The 15,640-nt window shown below is 36.7% G+C and overlaps 1 protein-coding gene across 1 annotated transcript in view; it reads right to left on the bottom strand.

The window, feature by feature from the left end:
- Positions 1-15,640, bottom strand: part of LPP (LIM domain containing preferred translocation partner in lipoma) — a 561,646-nt gene that overhangs the window by 334,672 nt on the left and 211,334 nt on the right. Inside the window, exon 5 of the mRNA XM_004675087.2 lies at positions 10,951-11,072. Within this exon, the coding sequence (XP_004675144.1) occupies positions 10,951-11,072 (122 nt within the window). The remainder of the gene's footprint in view (positions 1-10,950; positions 11,073-15,640) is intronic.

Raw genomic sequence — 15,640 nt, 5'->3', positions numbered from 1 at the left:
CAATAATTTTGCGCTTTAACAGAAATAAAAATTGACATCTTTAATGAAGTGCATTGGTAAAATAAACATAAAACAAGCAAAAATGATGGAAGGAAGCCCAGTTTAAAAGTCTGTAATTGCTTTCCTATATTTTAATGCCAAAGTGCATTCTTCCTATCTATAAAGATATTAAAGGAAAATGACTGAAGACAATGTTGCTATAGAGAATTCTACAATAGAAGCCATAAAAGCAAGAACTTCCAAATAATGAAAATACTTGAAAAGTGACAACTGGTGGTTTGTGCCCTTCACTGAAAAAGAATATAAAGAAAGAATAATAATAAAACATTGATGGCAAGAAAGAAATGAACTGACATGACTCAGGAAATGATATGGTTTGATCTGTGCCTGGGGCACTTAAAACCATGGAAACCTGGAACATCACTTAACCTCTCTGAGCCTCAGTCCATCCATTGGCACAAGATGTAAAGTTATTCCTATCCTTTCCTTCTTATAAGTTATTTAATGGCTCAAGTGTGATTAAATATGGAAGGTCTTTTACTTAAAAAGAAAAACTTCCAAATCAAGTTTTGAATTTATGGAATTTGGAAGGGCCTCTGTTTGGCCAAACTCACAAAAGTCAGTGATAAAACAATATAAATTAAAGCTTACTCCCTCCAGAACTAGTAAAAGTATTATATGTAATAATATATTTAAAGTTTTTTTTTATGAGGGTTGCATAAATACTTGACTTTCAAATGCATTAAGCTACACACAAACTCCCCAAAGCATTAAGGTTTCAAAAATAAAATGTGAGCTAATACACTAAGTTTTTAGTCTTGGCATCCTCTGCCCCTGCCTTTATCCCTTCTTTCAGATCAAGTAGTTCTGTGCCTACAGGGAGTGGATTGTGCAAATTACAAAGAAACTAAAGGATCTGTGGGCCCAATGGGCTTCCTTACCAAATCCATGGATAAGAACTACATGGTATAATCTGTAAGGGGATTGCCAGAGAATATGCCCCAGGCTGGAATGGAAGAAGTGATTATTCCATTAAAAAAATGACAGAGAAAGCTATCTAGGTGGCCCCTGGCCACTAGCCATGAGCACATATTGTTGATGACTTTGGCTGCTTTTTGAGAATTTAAAATGATCTGCTTTCTCTCCTGTAGAAAGAAACTGATATTAAGCCAAGAGGTTTAAAAATCTCCAAATACATTTCATTTTTATCTATTTAAAAATAAATTGTTACTAAATTCTGTTACTCTTATTTGTGGAGCTTAAAAGAGTATGAAGTATTTTACAGTTTGTAAATCACTACGAAGTTATAAAAAGGTGGTGTTTTATCAGCAAAGCATTGAATTTCAGACCTGTACGAGACATAAAAGTTTGATTTAATAGTTTGATTTAGTTTAACTATTTTTTTTTTCATTTTGCATAGGCTGTTTGCAATAGTGTTTCTTTAGCAAAAAAGAGAATGGGAGGGATTTTCTGTGGTGAAGCTCTTGGGGCAGCAGAGTGAAGTTTGAGATGAACAGGCAAAAGTAGCAATATCTAAACTGACTTCAAGTTGCCACAACAAAAAGTGTGAAGGCTAGGGGACACTCCTGGGAATGGATGTTTAGTATATATAATGCCAAAGTCACAGTGAAATCACTGAATGAGTTCATCCTTTCTAATAAAAGGAACTTTGTCACATATCTTGATTCTCCTGATGACACAATCATTAACAGATATAGGTGGGGAAATAATAAGGGAAGAAACTGGAAAGATATTTAAGAACACAGAAGTCCAACTCACAGAAGGGCTGGTGAGAGTCTGTTCCTGCCCTCATACTGATACTCTGTTGATGTATGTGTGTGTGAGTGTGTGTGTGCTACCTGCTATGGAGCATCACAACCATTGAAAAGCTTCAAAAGTAAAGTTTGTCTGCTCTTGGCATGTCCATCTAAGAGAAACACTGTAACTGGCTGCATCTCTGAATTATGCATATCCATTTAAGACTGAACGCTGACATGGTACAATCAGCCTGGGCTACTTTATATAAAACATGTATACTTTATATAAAACTTTTTGAAGCAAGCTAGCTACGTCTACCAGAGCAACAGAACCAAAGCCATCCCCAACCATATTTTCTCCCCCAAATCATGGGGTAATAGCATTTATAACTAAAGAGTGCCATCATTGTCACATAAGTTAAAATAAAAAGAAAACGAAAAACTGGGTTTCTTCCATGTGGTAGGCCTGTTTTTAAAATATTACAAAATAAAGGCTAAAGAAGAAACAGAATCATGAACACGAGTTCCATAAGGAAAAAACAGGCAAATGAAATATCAAAAAGCTTTTCCAAATAGATGCCCCTTAACAAAAGGAAAAAAATGGGAACCTAACTAACTCCTCAGATCAGAGTCACAGAATCCTCAAATGAAGGTGAGGAGAGTAAAACTGCTAAGTGCCATAAATAATACCAAAAAGAAAGATTTAAAAAAATGGAAAAAGCACAAATTAACATCAGGTTTATTATCTGGAACACTGAATACCAAATGGTACTACCTGATAGTACATGTTCTTTTTTAGTATACTGAGGTAAAGAAAAATTGACATCAGAATTGTATTTGACGGCCAAAATTTTACTTGAATATGAAGGCATAAATAATCATTTTCAGATAATAAGAACTCAGGAACTGTATCACCCTCATAGTCTATTCCAAAAAAAAGAAAACAAAAAATACTAACATACTAAGCAAGAAAATAAAAAGGACAAAATTAAAGAATCAGAAAAAATTTAAGAAAAGGAAAAGCAAATTAGAAATGCAAAACTATAAACAACAGTTATAGCTTATTAATAATAGGGTGATACACTCAGCAATCAAAAACTCCTTTGCAACAATATGGATGGAGCTGGAAGGGATTATGCTCAGTAAAATAAGCCAGAAAGAAAATGAAAAATATTAAATGGTTTCACTTAAAGGAGGAGTGTACAGAAAACAAAAAGGAATCAGGAAACAAAAAAACGTAATTATAAAACAGTAAAAATCAAATTTATCAGGCAACTATAGATGAGAGACATTCTGTAGGGGAGGAGGAGGGAGAAGGACCAAGACAGGGGTGTGAGGAGCACAAGGAACTATGGTGATGGTGCACCGGTGATTGGTGGTGGGAACTCACCGGGAAACCACACGTTGTATGAAAATGAAGGACGATGTAATGGATATATTTAAAGAAGTTAAAAAACAATATGGTGGTACAATTTAATGTGAGAAATTATTCATAAAAAAGATTGCCATGGTTTTTAAAATATTACAACATAGGCCCTCCTTAGTGGCCAGTGAGTTAGGACTCAGTACTGCAAGCTATCCACAGCCACTTCAGTGCTGAGTTCGATCTCCAGAGGTGATCCACATGGTGCGACAGACCTCTCCTGTCTCGTGCTGTTCCCCTCAGCAGTGTATTTCTGTAGATCTGTCTGTCTTACTCCTCATTCTGTGTCTGGTGAATCCTCTCACTGCCCCTGCACTTCTGATCTGCTCCCCAATTCTGTATGCATAAATGAACAATCCTTTAAAAAATTACAACACATCCTTCAAGTTCCTTTTTTTTTTTTAAGATTTATTTATTTATTCATACAGGTCTGGGGTAGAGGCCAGAGATGTGGAGGGTGAGAGGATTCACCAGAGACAGAGTGGGGAGCAGAACAGGCAGATCGGGGAAGTACACTGCTGAGGGCAACAGCGGGCGGGTCAGGAGAGGTCTGCCAGCCATGTGGTTACCTCCGGGGCAGGCAGGATGGAACTCATGATAAAGTGGCTTAAGCTTCTTAGTGCAGTGCTTTAACCCGCTGCGCCACCAGGGAGGGCCCTCCTTCAAGTTGTTTTAACAATACATTGGATCTAGCAGTAAGGAGGAGAATGTTCAAAACTTCATATGGAGTATATTATATATTGGAGATAAGTTATATATGCATATCATAATTTTTACCTGATAGTAAAACATGTCTGAAAATATTGAATCTATATTAATTGAACTATTACATTGCTTTAAAAACATTTATTAGACATAGGAAAATAATATTTCTGATTTGAAGAACCACAAACATACTTAATGGAGAGACAAAATGTGATAGAAACTTCCACTATCAAAAGCTTCACTTAATTTTTGATAATGGAAATTTTCTAAAATCTTAAATTTTAAAAATTATCTCTTATAAAGAAAGTCAGGAGCCAAAGCAAAGCTAATCTTATGAGTTACCCCTACATACAACAAAATTGACCACAGTTTCTCTATACGACTTTGCTTATAGAGCCACTAACCAGCCTTTGACTATACAGAGCATGAATATGTCCAAGCTTACTTCAGTGTAGAGGGAGCAGTGGTAACTGGATTTGAAAAGAATGAATGTGTGTGAGTGTGTATGTGTGAGTACATATATTCTATACTTTTTCTATTGTATTTTTTTTACGTACTAACATGTTACAATACTGTATTCTGAGTCAGGGGTGTAGATATATGCCTCTTCAGATGTGTTACATGACCACCAAAACATCCGTCATCCTGCACCACAATCCACTGGGCATCTATACCTGGTGCTTCCCATTCTACCTCACACATCCAATAGCCTAAATTCTACAGTGTGATTTTCTAGGGCTTGTTTTGGTTTGATTTGTTCCTTTGTTTTGTTTCTCTATATTCCACATACAGTGAAGTCACTGTATCTTTGTCTTGCTCTTTCTGATTTATTTTAACATAATCCACTATATTTCTATCCAAGTTTTCATAAAGGTTTCATATTTTTTTTAATCACTGAGTAATATTCCTGTGTGTGTGTGTGTGTGTGTGTGTGTATCACATCCTCTTAATTTACTCATCTATGGCTTGGTCATTATAAATAGCACTGAACATAGGAGTGCATATATCCCTTCCAGTTAAGATTTTGATTCTCTGGGTAGTTACCGAGGAGTGGAATCGCTGGGTTATATAGCAAATCTACTGTCAATGTTTTGAGAAACCTCCGTATTATTTCCATAGGGCCTGGACTAGTCCACATGTCCACCAAGGTTCACCTCTTTAAATATATTATTTAAAAACATACTTTTTAAAAAAAAAATAAGGAAGATAAATAGGATTTTGTGGGGAAAAAACCCTCAAACTGCCAAATTGGAATACTATTCCCTACTGGTTTTAGGCTTCCTGCTTTTCCAAGTTTTTGTCATTTTCTCTTCTCATCTGAATACCCAGTAAGAGGACTAATCAGAGCGAAAAGCATTAAGAAACATTGGCATTGTGAGAGAAATGCCAAAGAACTCACCAACACTGCTGAATATGCACTGACCTACATGCGGAACTGTCAAGGAGGAGATCATCTTCAAACAAGCTGCTGCTGCTACAGTTGTTACCAAGGTCACAAACAACCCAACAAATCAACTATGGTTTGCTGACCTAAGGACCAAAAGAATAAGGCAAAGGTCCAGGAAGAAATAAGCATCTCAATCACCCCTTTGGTATGTTTTCACAGTTAAGGACACACTTGAATTCTCACAGCACAGAAAGAACAGTACTTCAAAATGGACTAGACATTTAGTTGATGATTTGGATTTTTTTGTGTGGCAACATGTCCCACAGCCTCTGTGTTTAACTTCATAGCCATAGTTTATACCCAGCCTCCTCCTTCCTCACTATACCACCAGGAATCAGGTTTTTTTTACTCCTATAAAAAGTAATGTACGGGTCTTCCCTGGTGGCACAATGGGTAAACACACAGCACTGCAACGTGGCCTTATCTGCTTCAGTGCCAAGTTTGATCCCCAGCCCTGGAGGTGACCCACATGGAGCAGCAGACCTCTCCTGACCCTCCCGCTGCTCCCTTCAGCAGTGTACTTCATCGATCTGTCTGTTGTCTTTTCTGCTCCCTGTTCTGTCTTTGGTGAATCCTCTCACCACCCCTGCACCTCTGGCCTGTACCCCAGTTCTGTATGTATTAATTAACTGATTTTAAAAAGTAATGTACAAAATACATCTACAGCAAGTCCTGCAGCTTATTTCTGGAAGATTAGGATTGAATGCAATCAGGACTGGGGGGGGCTTGGGGGGGCACCTTAGTTCCCAACGGCAAAAGGTAAAATCCTATTGCTCCATACCTGTGACTATACAAAACGACATTGAATGTTCCAGAGGCCAGTGCCTCTTCTGCTAAAACTATATTAATTTTTTTAAATTATAACTAATAGATGAGATGCACAAAATGGGTACATAGGTAATAAGCTTGAAAACATTTTCAAAAGCTTTTGGAGACTAAGTTCATGATGAGACCTTAAATTATTTCTGTGCTTTCTCCTTTCCTTCATTTTTAACCAATTCTGACCACATTCTCAAATCCAGGGCACAGTTCATGTACTGTTCTTCCTCGCTCAGAAAATCACCACGTGAATAGTTACATTCATGAACTCCTTGGGGCAAACATCACCTCTCTCACTCCTGGCCTGATAGTTCCTTTCAATGCCTGTTATTTTCTAAGAGGGTAGGTGAAAATTAGTGTGAGGAACTCATTAAGGGGCAGATCACAGTTTTAACTTTTGGAATAACCTTCAATGGATAAAAGAAGTCCATTTTCTGAGGTGACAGGACAGGAGTTGTTTGGCAGGACAGGGAATCCAAACAGACACCCTGCTGGTATAAATGGAAAAGAAGAGATGAAGACCAAAAGTATAAAAAACACCAGATAACAAGTACATAAGCACAAGCCAAGGAGAGATCACTATGAGGAAGGCAAAAGCAGGAGTTATCAACTGGAGGTCATGAAGAAAAGTCAAACAAAGAATGTCACAAAAAGAGGAAGTTCAAAGCATCATATGTCAACAGATAAGTCCCAGAGGACTTAGGCAAATCCACCAAACAATCCAGAGCTATTTACAAATGGGGTTTCTCACAAGTGCAAGATATTTTACCTGGTGGAATGATTAAGAATATCAACAACAAATCTGGGGAGAGCACCCTTATATTTAAAATAACAAACACTTGTAGTACATTGGTACATTGGTACAATGGTTTAAGAACGGAATGCATATTTTATAGTCAGAGATGCAGTTATATCTACTTTGGGATTCTCATTCTTATTCCATTATTGCTGGTATTCCATTATTGCTGGGAAAAAAAAAAAAAAAAGTCATCCCCCCATCTGAAATTAAGGCCCTATCCAGCTATTAACGTTCAGGTCAATTAAAATTGTTTCCAAGAATCCTAGTTTTAGATCTCCAGTCACGATTAATTTATTTATTTATTTCTCCCATACTTGACCACAACATATGACTTCAATTATGCTTCTGGTCAATCAAGACATGGTGACTCAGGCATAATTTACAGTAAAACACTTTAATTAAAAGGTGTATATAACTGCCTCTCCCAAACTTGACTCTGAGCTACTATATATGTTCCAGCTCCTTATTCTTCAACATGCTTCATCTATAAGTCACTGGTACACATTTTAATTTTAAAAAGAATTAAGAAATTCAAGGCACATACCCTTTCCTTATATACATGAAATTCTCTGAAACATTTTCCCCTCTGATAATACCTAGGTAATGGTAAGATGGTATATAAGTAGTAGGTATGATTAGTGTGCATTTCAGATAGCCGGTAGGTTGGCTGAAATAGGGAAAAATATGCCAACTTGATATTTTATCAGAACCAAGCTAACAATTCCAATGTAAAAACACTGGACAGTAGCTCTATGATGCCAGTTTCTAAAAGCTACAATCCTAGTGCATGTGCTTGACTTATAGAAGACATTAAATTTATAGTCAATGAATGATGAATAAATGAATATATGAAATAACTGCAAAGTGGTTCGTCCAAAATTACAGGCACTGAGGTCAAAGTGGTCCTGATGGAAAAGTAAGTGATTTATTTTCTAAGACACATTTTTCACAATAAAAAATAAAATTCGTAAAACAAATATAGTCACTATATATTTAATGCCAAAAAGTAAATAAATAAAAATAAAAGGTTACAATGTATCAACAACATATCATACATGAAAAACTTGTGGGCTAAGCAAAACTCCAGCAACACCGGATCCTTCCAAATTAAAGATGTAAATTAAATCATCCCTAAGGTCCCTTTCAACTCTGAAAATCTTATAATTCTTATAGTCACACTCAGTAGACACAAACCTGAAAATCTGGATGGAAACATAAACAGACTTTTACATGAAAACACAAGTATTGTGGCTATAACTGAACTTGGCAACATGAGTTTTCACCATAGCGAGAGTAAAGATGCAACATTTTCTCCAGTGATTATACAATTTTGGGGCTCCATTAAACTTATATCTAAAGGTGGTACCGCTGTGGCAAGTGGGCCAAGTCACTATCTCATCCAAGTCACTCCACACAAGGGAAGGCAATGCCTGTTTTCTTTTGAACCTGCCAACAATCTTCCACATAGTCAAGAATAACATGCCTTTCCTACTAGATTTGTCCTTTTCCATTTGGCAAACTCTTTTTATTTTTTATCATACTTCCTTCTGTTTTGCAGAGAACATAAGCCAACATGGCAACAGGCTTTTTATTTATTTCCTTCCTTTTCAAAAACAAAGTTGTGATTGGAGTATAAGTTATCAGGGCATGGTCCATACAGAAAATGATTTTTTTTTTCTAATTTTGTCAAGCCTCTGTGTAGGAATTTTCTTAATGAATCCCTTTGTTATTATTACTGCTATTACTATTTTTATATAAAAAGAATTATGTCACAGTATCAGTGCAACCATTATATTTAATAATTTCAAATCCATCTGTATATCATTAAATTAGTAGCAGTAGATAGTTATTATTAATTATGAAGAAGCTGGGACTCACTGTGACCTGTTCAAGATAACAAAACCAGAGTGTGCTGTTCAACTACTATTCAAATACAAGTCTTCTGTCTCAAGGGCAATCTTGTAGAATTAAAGATTTTAAATAAAATATAAAAGCTCCCATGATAATGCAAAAACAGAAAATAGTCTGTTATTAAACAATATGCAAATAACTCTCACCAACAAAATATTTATTCTTAAATATATATAAAAGGCAAAATTAAGTATCTTTTTTTGTTAACAGAAAATTCTAAAAATAATTATGTCATATTACATTTATTTACCAAGGGCTTTCTTGGTTGCCTAAAATAAATATAAGGTGTGTAGGACTGACATTGAATCTTTGATTTTAAAACCTTATAGCAAGGCATTGGAAATGTGTGACATATGTGTGTGTGTGTGTGTGTATGTGTGTGTGTGTGTGTGTGTGTGACAAATATATATATATATATGACATATAACTTTTAAGAGCTTTTAAAAGGCCTAGTGTCAATTGGAGCTTACTGATTATAACTGTAACTTAACTAATTTTAACTGATCATTTGGGAAAAGAAGCTTCCACTATTCCTTGAGATCAACTATATAAAAACACTCCTCAAGAAATCCATATGGCACTTTCCCTTCTCTCCTCCTCTAAGTCTTTGCTCCAGTCACTTTCTCAGTGAGATCTGGGCCATGCCCACCCAAGGTTGGCCACATTCCTTTCATCTCACCATTACTCACAGCACTGACTCTCATTCCCATGTACTTTGTAATGTGCAGATTTTGCTTATTTCTACTAGTTTCACTAACATAGAAGTTTTATGACCCTACCTGTCTTCCCTATAGAATTCTGAGGGCTTTCAGGGTCCTCACACAAAAGCACAGAATATTTGTTGAATGTGCCAAATCATTGCTTCCTATTTGTCACTTAACTGGAGAAAAGGAGGGAGAAAAAGTTGATAAGATCTGAATCATTTAAACTGCAACTTCCTATGGCTATTTCTCCTTAGAACTTAGTATGAAAAAAGGTCTATATATAAAAATAGACCAAAGAGTAGAATAAATGTGCACTTAGTAATCACTCAGAACAAATCTTGTTCCACCCATATTTCCACTAACTCCTTACACTTCTTATTTTGAAGCTAATATCAGAAATCATTCCATTTCATTCATACGTATTTCTCTAAAAGATAAGGAATGTTTTATTTTCCTTCAACATATACAGTGGGAGTAACTATGACTTTGTTAGTTTCCATTTTTGACATGAATAGGAGTTATTGCATAAATGTAGGAGACTAATTCAACAAATTAAAGGCTGAGTATGACTTCTAATGCTACTTCTGAACTTCAACCCTGAGCTTCTCTGCAGTCAAATACTCAGGGCCTCCTTAGTATATGAGGTTTAAGTCTCAGCTATATGAAGCTATTTGTAGCACTAGTTCAAACCCCAGCGAGGAAGCTAACCCAGATGGTGCAGCAGACCTCTTCTGTCTCACCACTGCTCCTCTTATCAGTGTATTTCTGTCAGCCTGCCTGTTCTGCTCCCCATTCTGTCTCTGATGAATTGTCTTACCCTTCACACCTCTGGCCTACACCCCAGGCTCTGGTATGAAAAACTAAATAAATCTTAAACAAAACCTCCAGATATAACACTTCTATATAATTGATACAGACTATAATATACAATTTTAACATCACTCAAAAAATAAAACCTTAAAGATTTCTAGCTGCATTTGCTAGAAAGATGCTGCTAAAAAAATTTGGACCAGTAGTTACCAACAAAAACCGTACTCATTTAGAATGTGACATATGCCATTCAAGGAAAAATAGCATAGTTCTGCGTCCCCAGGAGAACAAGAAAATGTGGACTTCTCAAATGGCATACCTGAAAAAAAATGGCTTTTAGTTTTGAAACAACATTTATAGGTAAAAGGATTTTCAGGGCTTCAGAATGTAAGCTAGCAGAACTCTGAAAAGTTTGAGTTGGGCATTCTGGATTAAAGTAACTTAGTTCTTTTGGAAGTTATAATACTCTTCTTAGGCTCTATATAATGTATATCCTTCACTGAATTCACGAGCTTCCTTACAAACATCACTTATATAGAATGGTTTCTAAAGGTGACTTCAACCAAAGTGCATACCTGTCCTGAAGGTGTCCTGAAAACACCTTCATCAAGGGGTGGTGGAGGAGGGAAGTTTCCAGAGCCTGGTGGAATAACACAGGGTTCATCTAGAGGTGGAGGTGGGGGTGGCAGAAAATCACCTACAGAAAGAAAACACAAATATGATTAATATGGATACAATATTACAACACTCTTAAAAACTGTATTTGCTAGCATTTTATTGCCTTGTAACTTTACTGCTTTGGCACATAAATGTGTGTGTGTGTGCTGTAGAACAATTATTCCCTATCTTACTTCTTTTTAACTTAATTAGTAGCTTTAACCTTCAGATAAATGAAGACCTGATTTGACACTTACAAGTGATTAAAAAAAAAAAAAAAGCTAGTCTAGGGTGTCTGGTACATTTAGCAAGAATAAGGAGGTCTGCTGGGGTAGTGGAATACTACATGCATAAGGCTTGATGTTTGCCCTCAATAAATTTTCAATCAAGGGAAAAAAAATTCATAATTAAGGATATTACAAAATACAATTCAACATATACAAAGTCTTCTGGAAGTTAGCATAAAAGAAAGCTGTGCCCAGGCAGAGAAATAAAGAAAACTTTACTGGATCATTCCAGTGGCCCCTGAACATTGTGATGAGAGAGAAAGTTCATCGAGACAGAAAAACAGGAAATCTAAACATAATCCAGGCAAGTAGTAATGAGGGTTTAGGATACCAGAACCTAATATTGTTGATCAACAAAAAATAACATCAGGGCCTCCCTGATGGCTCAAGCTATCCCCAGACAAAGCTGCATAAAGTTCAATCCCCGGCCACAGAAGTGACCTACTAAATGGCACAGCAGACCTCTTCTGTCTCACCCACGGTTCCCCTTAGCAGTGTATTTCAGTGCATCTACCTGTTCTGTCCCCTACTCTTGTCTCTGGTGAATCCTCTCACCCCCTGTACCACTGGCCTACACCCCAGTTATTGTATGCATAAATAAATAAAAATATACTTTTTAAATATGTTTTTAAAAAAAGAAAGAAAAGCACACTGAAGTTAGCATTGTTTTAAAGAAGGCATCCACCCCCACAATGTCAGGTTGGTCATACATTCAGGGGCTCTATGGGTACACATTCTGGACCTTTTTAATTTGTCTCTGTAAGGAAAAAAATTCTACTTGCAAAACAGAAACTTTTTAACACACACACACACACAAGTTTTTGTCCTGGAAATAATGGTTTTAGATGTGCATGGACCATGTTCTCTATTAATAAGCAACATTTCTTTGCACTTTAGATGTTCCACATTAAGTGTAGGGCAGCTATATCTATCACTAAGTTAGTTTTTGGATAGTACAAAAACATCACAACTTGGGTCTTCAGAAAAAAGACCGATTGCTAACTTCATTGGTTTGTCCTAATACACCTTTGAGATGATTCATGGGATTTCCAGTCACCATACACACACACACAAACACACACAAAACACAATATATGCATCACAGTCTTAGCAGTGGGAGAGAAAGTTAACAGATGTCAAGTAGAGCTCCCAACCATACTCACATTGCCAAGCAACCAAACATAGTACCATTAAAGTCTCTGCCCATTAATTCTTAGAATGTTCCAGTCATTGGCCTACAATCATCATACACTACCTCTAAACCCTACAAAAACTCTATATCCTGATGGCTCTCAGACTTTAGGGTTCTTCAGAAAGTCTTATAAAACATATATTACCAAGTTCACCCCCAGAAATTCTGATTCAGCAGGCCTGGGGTAGAGCCTGATAAACTGCATTTCTAATAAAACACAGGTGTTGCTGATGCTATTGGCACTGGATAACATTTTGAGAACCACGGCAGTAAGAAAAGAACCATACGATTCACACTTTAGATTAGGATTAGAAACTTTCCAGGAATTACACCGTAAGTAAACATAGGACTACTTCTCTCAAACTTCTGTGTGTGCTCATCTGAAAACAAATGTTGTCTGTATCCTCATTAAGGTTATAAGTCTCACAGGTCTCTTTATTAGCTCTACCCATTGCTTCTAAATATTAGTCATATGCTGGAAATACCAAGAAAATGTAAATAAAAATGCTGATGTCCAAACTTCATCTCACAACAATTCAATCAGGATCTTGGGTACGGGAAGAAGAGCTGTCAGCCATCAGTATTCATTTAAAACCAGATGGATGATGTACAACCAAGATTAAGAAAGAAACTCACTTAACATTTACTTGATGAAAGAATGGGTTAAAAAATAAACACTTAACAACTATTAAGTAAAAAGAATCACTACCAAGTTCTTTTTAGTCTTTAAAAATCTTAATGTATGAGGAAAGCGCTCTAAGAAAGACCTTGAATGACCCAAAAAGGAGACACAGGTTGATGGAGACTTCACCACCTAAAACTAGCTCACAGTCTGATTTTCAGATTCAAATGTTCTATCTGAACCTCTGTCTTCAAACCCACTTTACATGAGGATTTCTGAGCACCTTTGTATAATTCAACAGGTTATCCTGTCAGAAAACTAAACACTATCAGAATTGAACTAAAGCTTAGAAATCATAAATAGGCAAAAACAGGCCCACAAAAGCCACATGAGCAAACAAAATGCTTACTGAAAATTAGTGTCAGAATAAAAAGTCCTACTGCCTGTTGCTAAGGTCATTTCCACTCTCTACTTCTTTACTCAATTTCTGTAATGGTAATTAGATATAGTGAGGCACAGGTTGAAGACACTCATGGAAGGGTGAAAAGGAACAGAAATGGAAAATATTATTTTGAAGAGGTTATTTGAAAGCCCCAGAAATCTAGACTGTATATTCCAAGCAAATATAGGCAATTTGTAAAATCCATAGTAGTAATTTCGTCAAAAATTATTTGCTTTATGTTCATCTAAAGTGTTCAGTTCTCCAAGTTCAACCACCATAGCCTTCTTACTGCATTCTTTAGTGTGAGGGGTAGGCACTTAGAAAACAGCTACACAAAAGGCAAAAGGATGGAAGTGGATTCTGAGATAGTTAAGATAGTTGGAAGGAAAAAATAGCCATCTTAAATCGGAGTAGGAACTACTACGAATTCTGACTTTAATTTTTATGGGTAAGTTAAAAAAAAAAAAGGAATCTCTTCTATACTGCAGTAAGAGTAAGTTCAGCTAAGTGGGAAGCCAAAGTTGAATTTCCATGCTAAGGAAGATAGCAAAATAAAAAGAAGAGAGGGTGTGTGTGTGTGCGCGCGCTGTGGCAGGGAAGTCTCCATTTTACTTGAGAAAGTATCTCACTTAGATGCTTAGGTGGTGATTCTCAGGAAAAACATTCAGTGGAGAGTGAGGGGCTAGAATAAAAATGGGAGAGAGTACAATGAACTTTGCAGAAGGATATGGGTGCTGTAATGGTGGGTATGATACAGTAAGGGGGGGATCCTATACTTTTAAAACAGAAATGTTGATGTAAACCAATATTACCTCAATTAAAATCAAAATAGTGTAGGAAAAGGAAAGTAAGCAGGAGAAAGGAAGAGAAATATCTGAATGGAGTTAGCAGCTATACTTTCCTCCTAGGAATGCTTAGCTGCCGGCCATCACGTTAGTGCTTGCCTTGTCCTCTACTTACCTCAGAAATCCCCAGGCCCTGTGAAGTCAGGGACACTGAATAAATCAAGCAGTAAACCCAAAAAGTATCATATGCTCATGCAATCAGGGAAGCACAGTGATATATGAAATCTAAGACAAAAACATTTGGTTTTAGAAAGGTCACTCTAGAAAGAAAAGTGACCACAGACACATGTCCACCCTTACCTTCACCAAGGCAAAATGCATTCTTCTCTCAATTACCAGGTAAAATGGTTTATTTAAAGTTACACCAAAGGTGAAATACAGAGCTGGAAGTGAATCATTACTCTGCTTTGGAGAGAAGTGAAGAAGGATCTCAGTACAGTTATTCTACATTAACCAAAATCATTTAGTTAATATTAAGTTTTTGCTTTTCTCCAGATGTAGCACCAAGAGATACTTAAAGGGAGCAGTGGGTAAACAAAACACACCCCTGATTTCTGTCAGCTTACTTTACAAAATAGCCTATGGTATATACCATTCACTTGAAAAGAGAGTGAAGACTCCTAATAATTCAGTGCTGCATATTTTCTCAAGGTATCCTTCCTAGTCAAGTAACAAAAGGACAGTACACTGAGAGCAGGTGTGGCTATCTAGGAGTAGTACAGTAGTGCCCGCTGTGTTTACCCTCCTAAGGTCACACACCAACAACAGAAAATACCTGAATCTGGTAACTTAGGTTGAGAAGACTGAAGGTGACACAATAAATGGGAACTACAAATATAGGTAGGATTGGCCAACTTGACTCAACATTCTATTCCTAGCAGCAATAGGTCAGAATGTCTGCTTTTTCCTAGAACCACAGCCTAAGCACCATGTCTCTGAGATCACAGCTCTCTCTCCTATGGGGAGATTAAACACTCAGGGAGCTATTAAAAAAAGAGACCCTGGATGCCAGCTCTCCTCTTGCTCCTTCAGTGGGCAAGCACAATTGAGAACTCAGAGCAAGCTGGTCATTTCTGGTTTCCTATCCTCACTGTCACCAAAATAGCAATAACACCAGCACCTCCACCCTTAGTGACACATCTGTATTGGTAAATGAGAAGATAGGTGACCTTGACCAAGTAACTTCAACTCCTTCATTCTCATGCTAAACATTTTTTTTT

This window comes from Condylura cristata, unplaced genomic scaffold (genome assembly GCF_000260355.1).
Source record: "Condylura cristata isolate star-nosed mole 26May11 unplaced genomic scaffold, ConCri1.0 scaffold00003, whole genome shotgun sequence".
In the NCBI taxonomy this organism is placed as follows: Eukaryota; Metazoa; Chordata; class Mammalia; order Eulipotyphla; family Talpidae; genus Condylura; species Condylura cristata.
The sequence above is the reverse complement of the archived record's forward strand: the minus strand, read 5'-3'. Positions and strand labels throughout refer to the sequence as shown.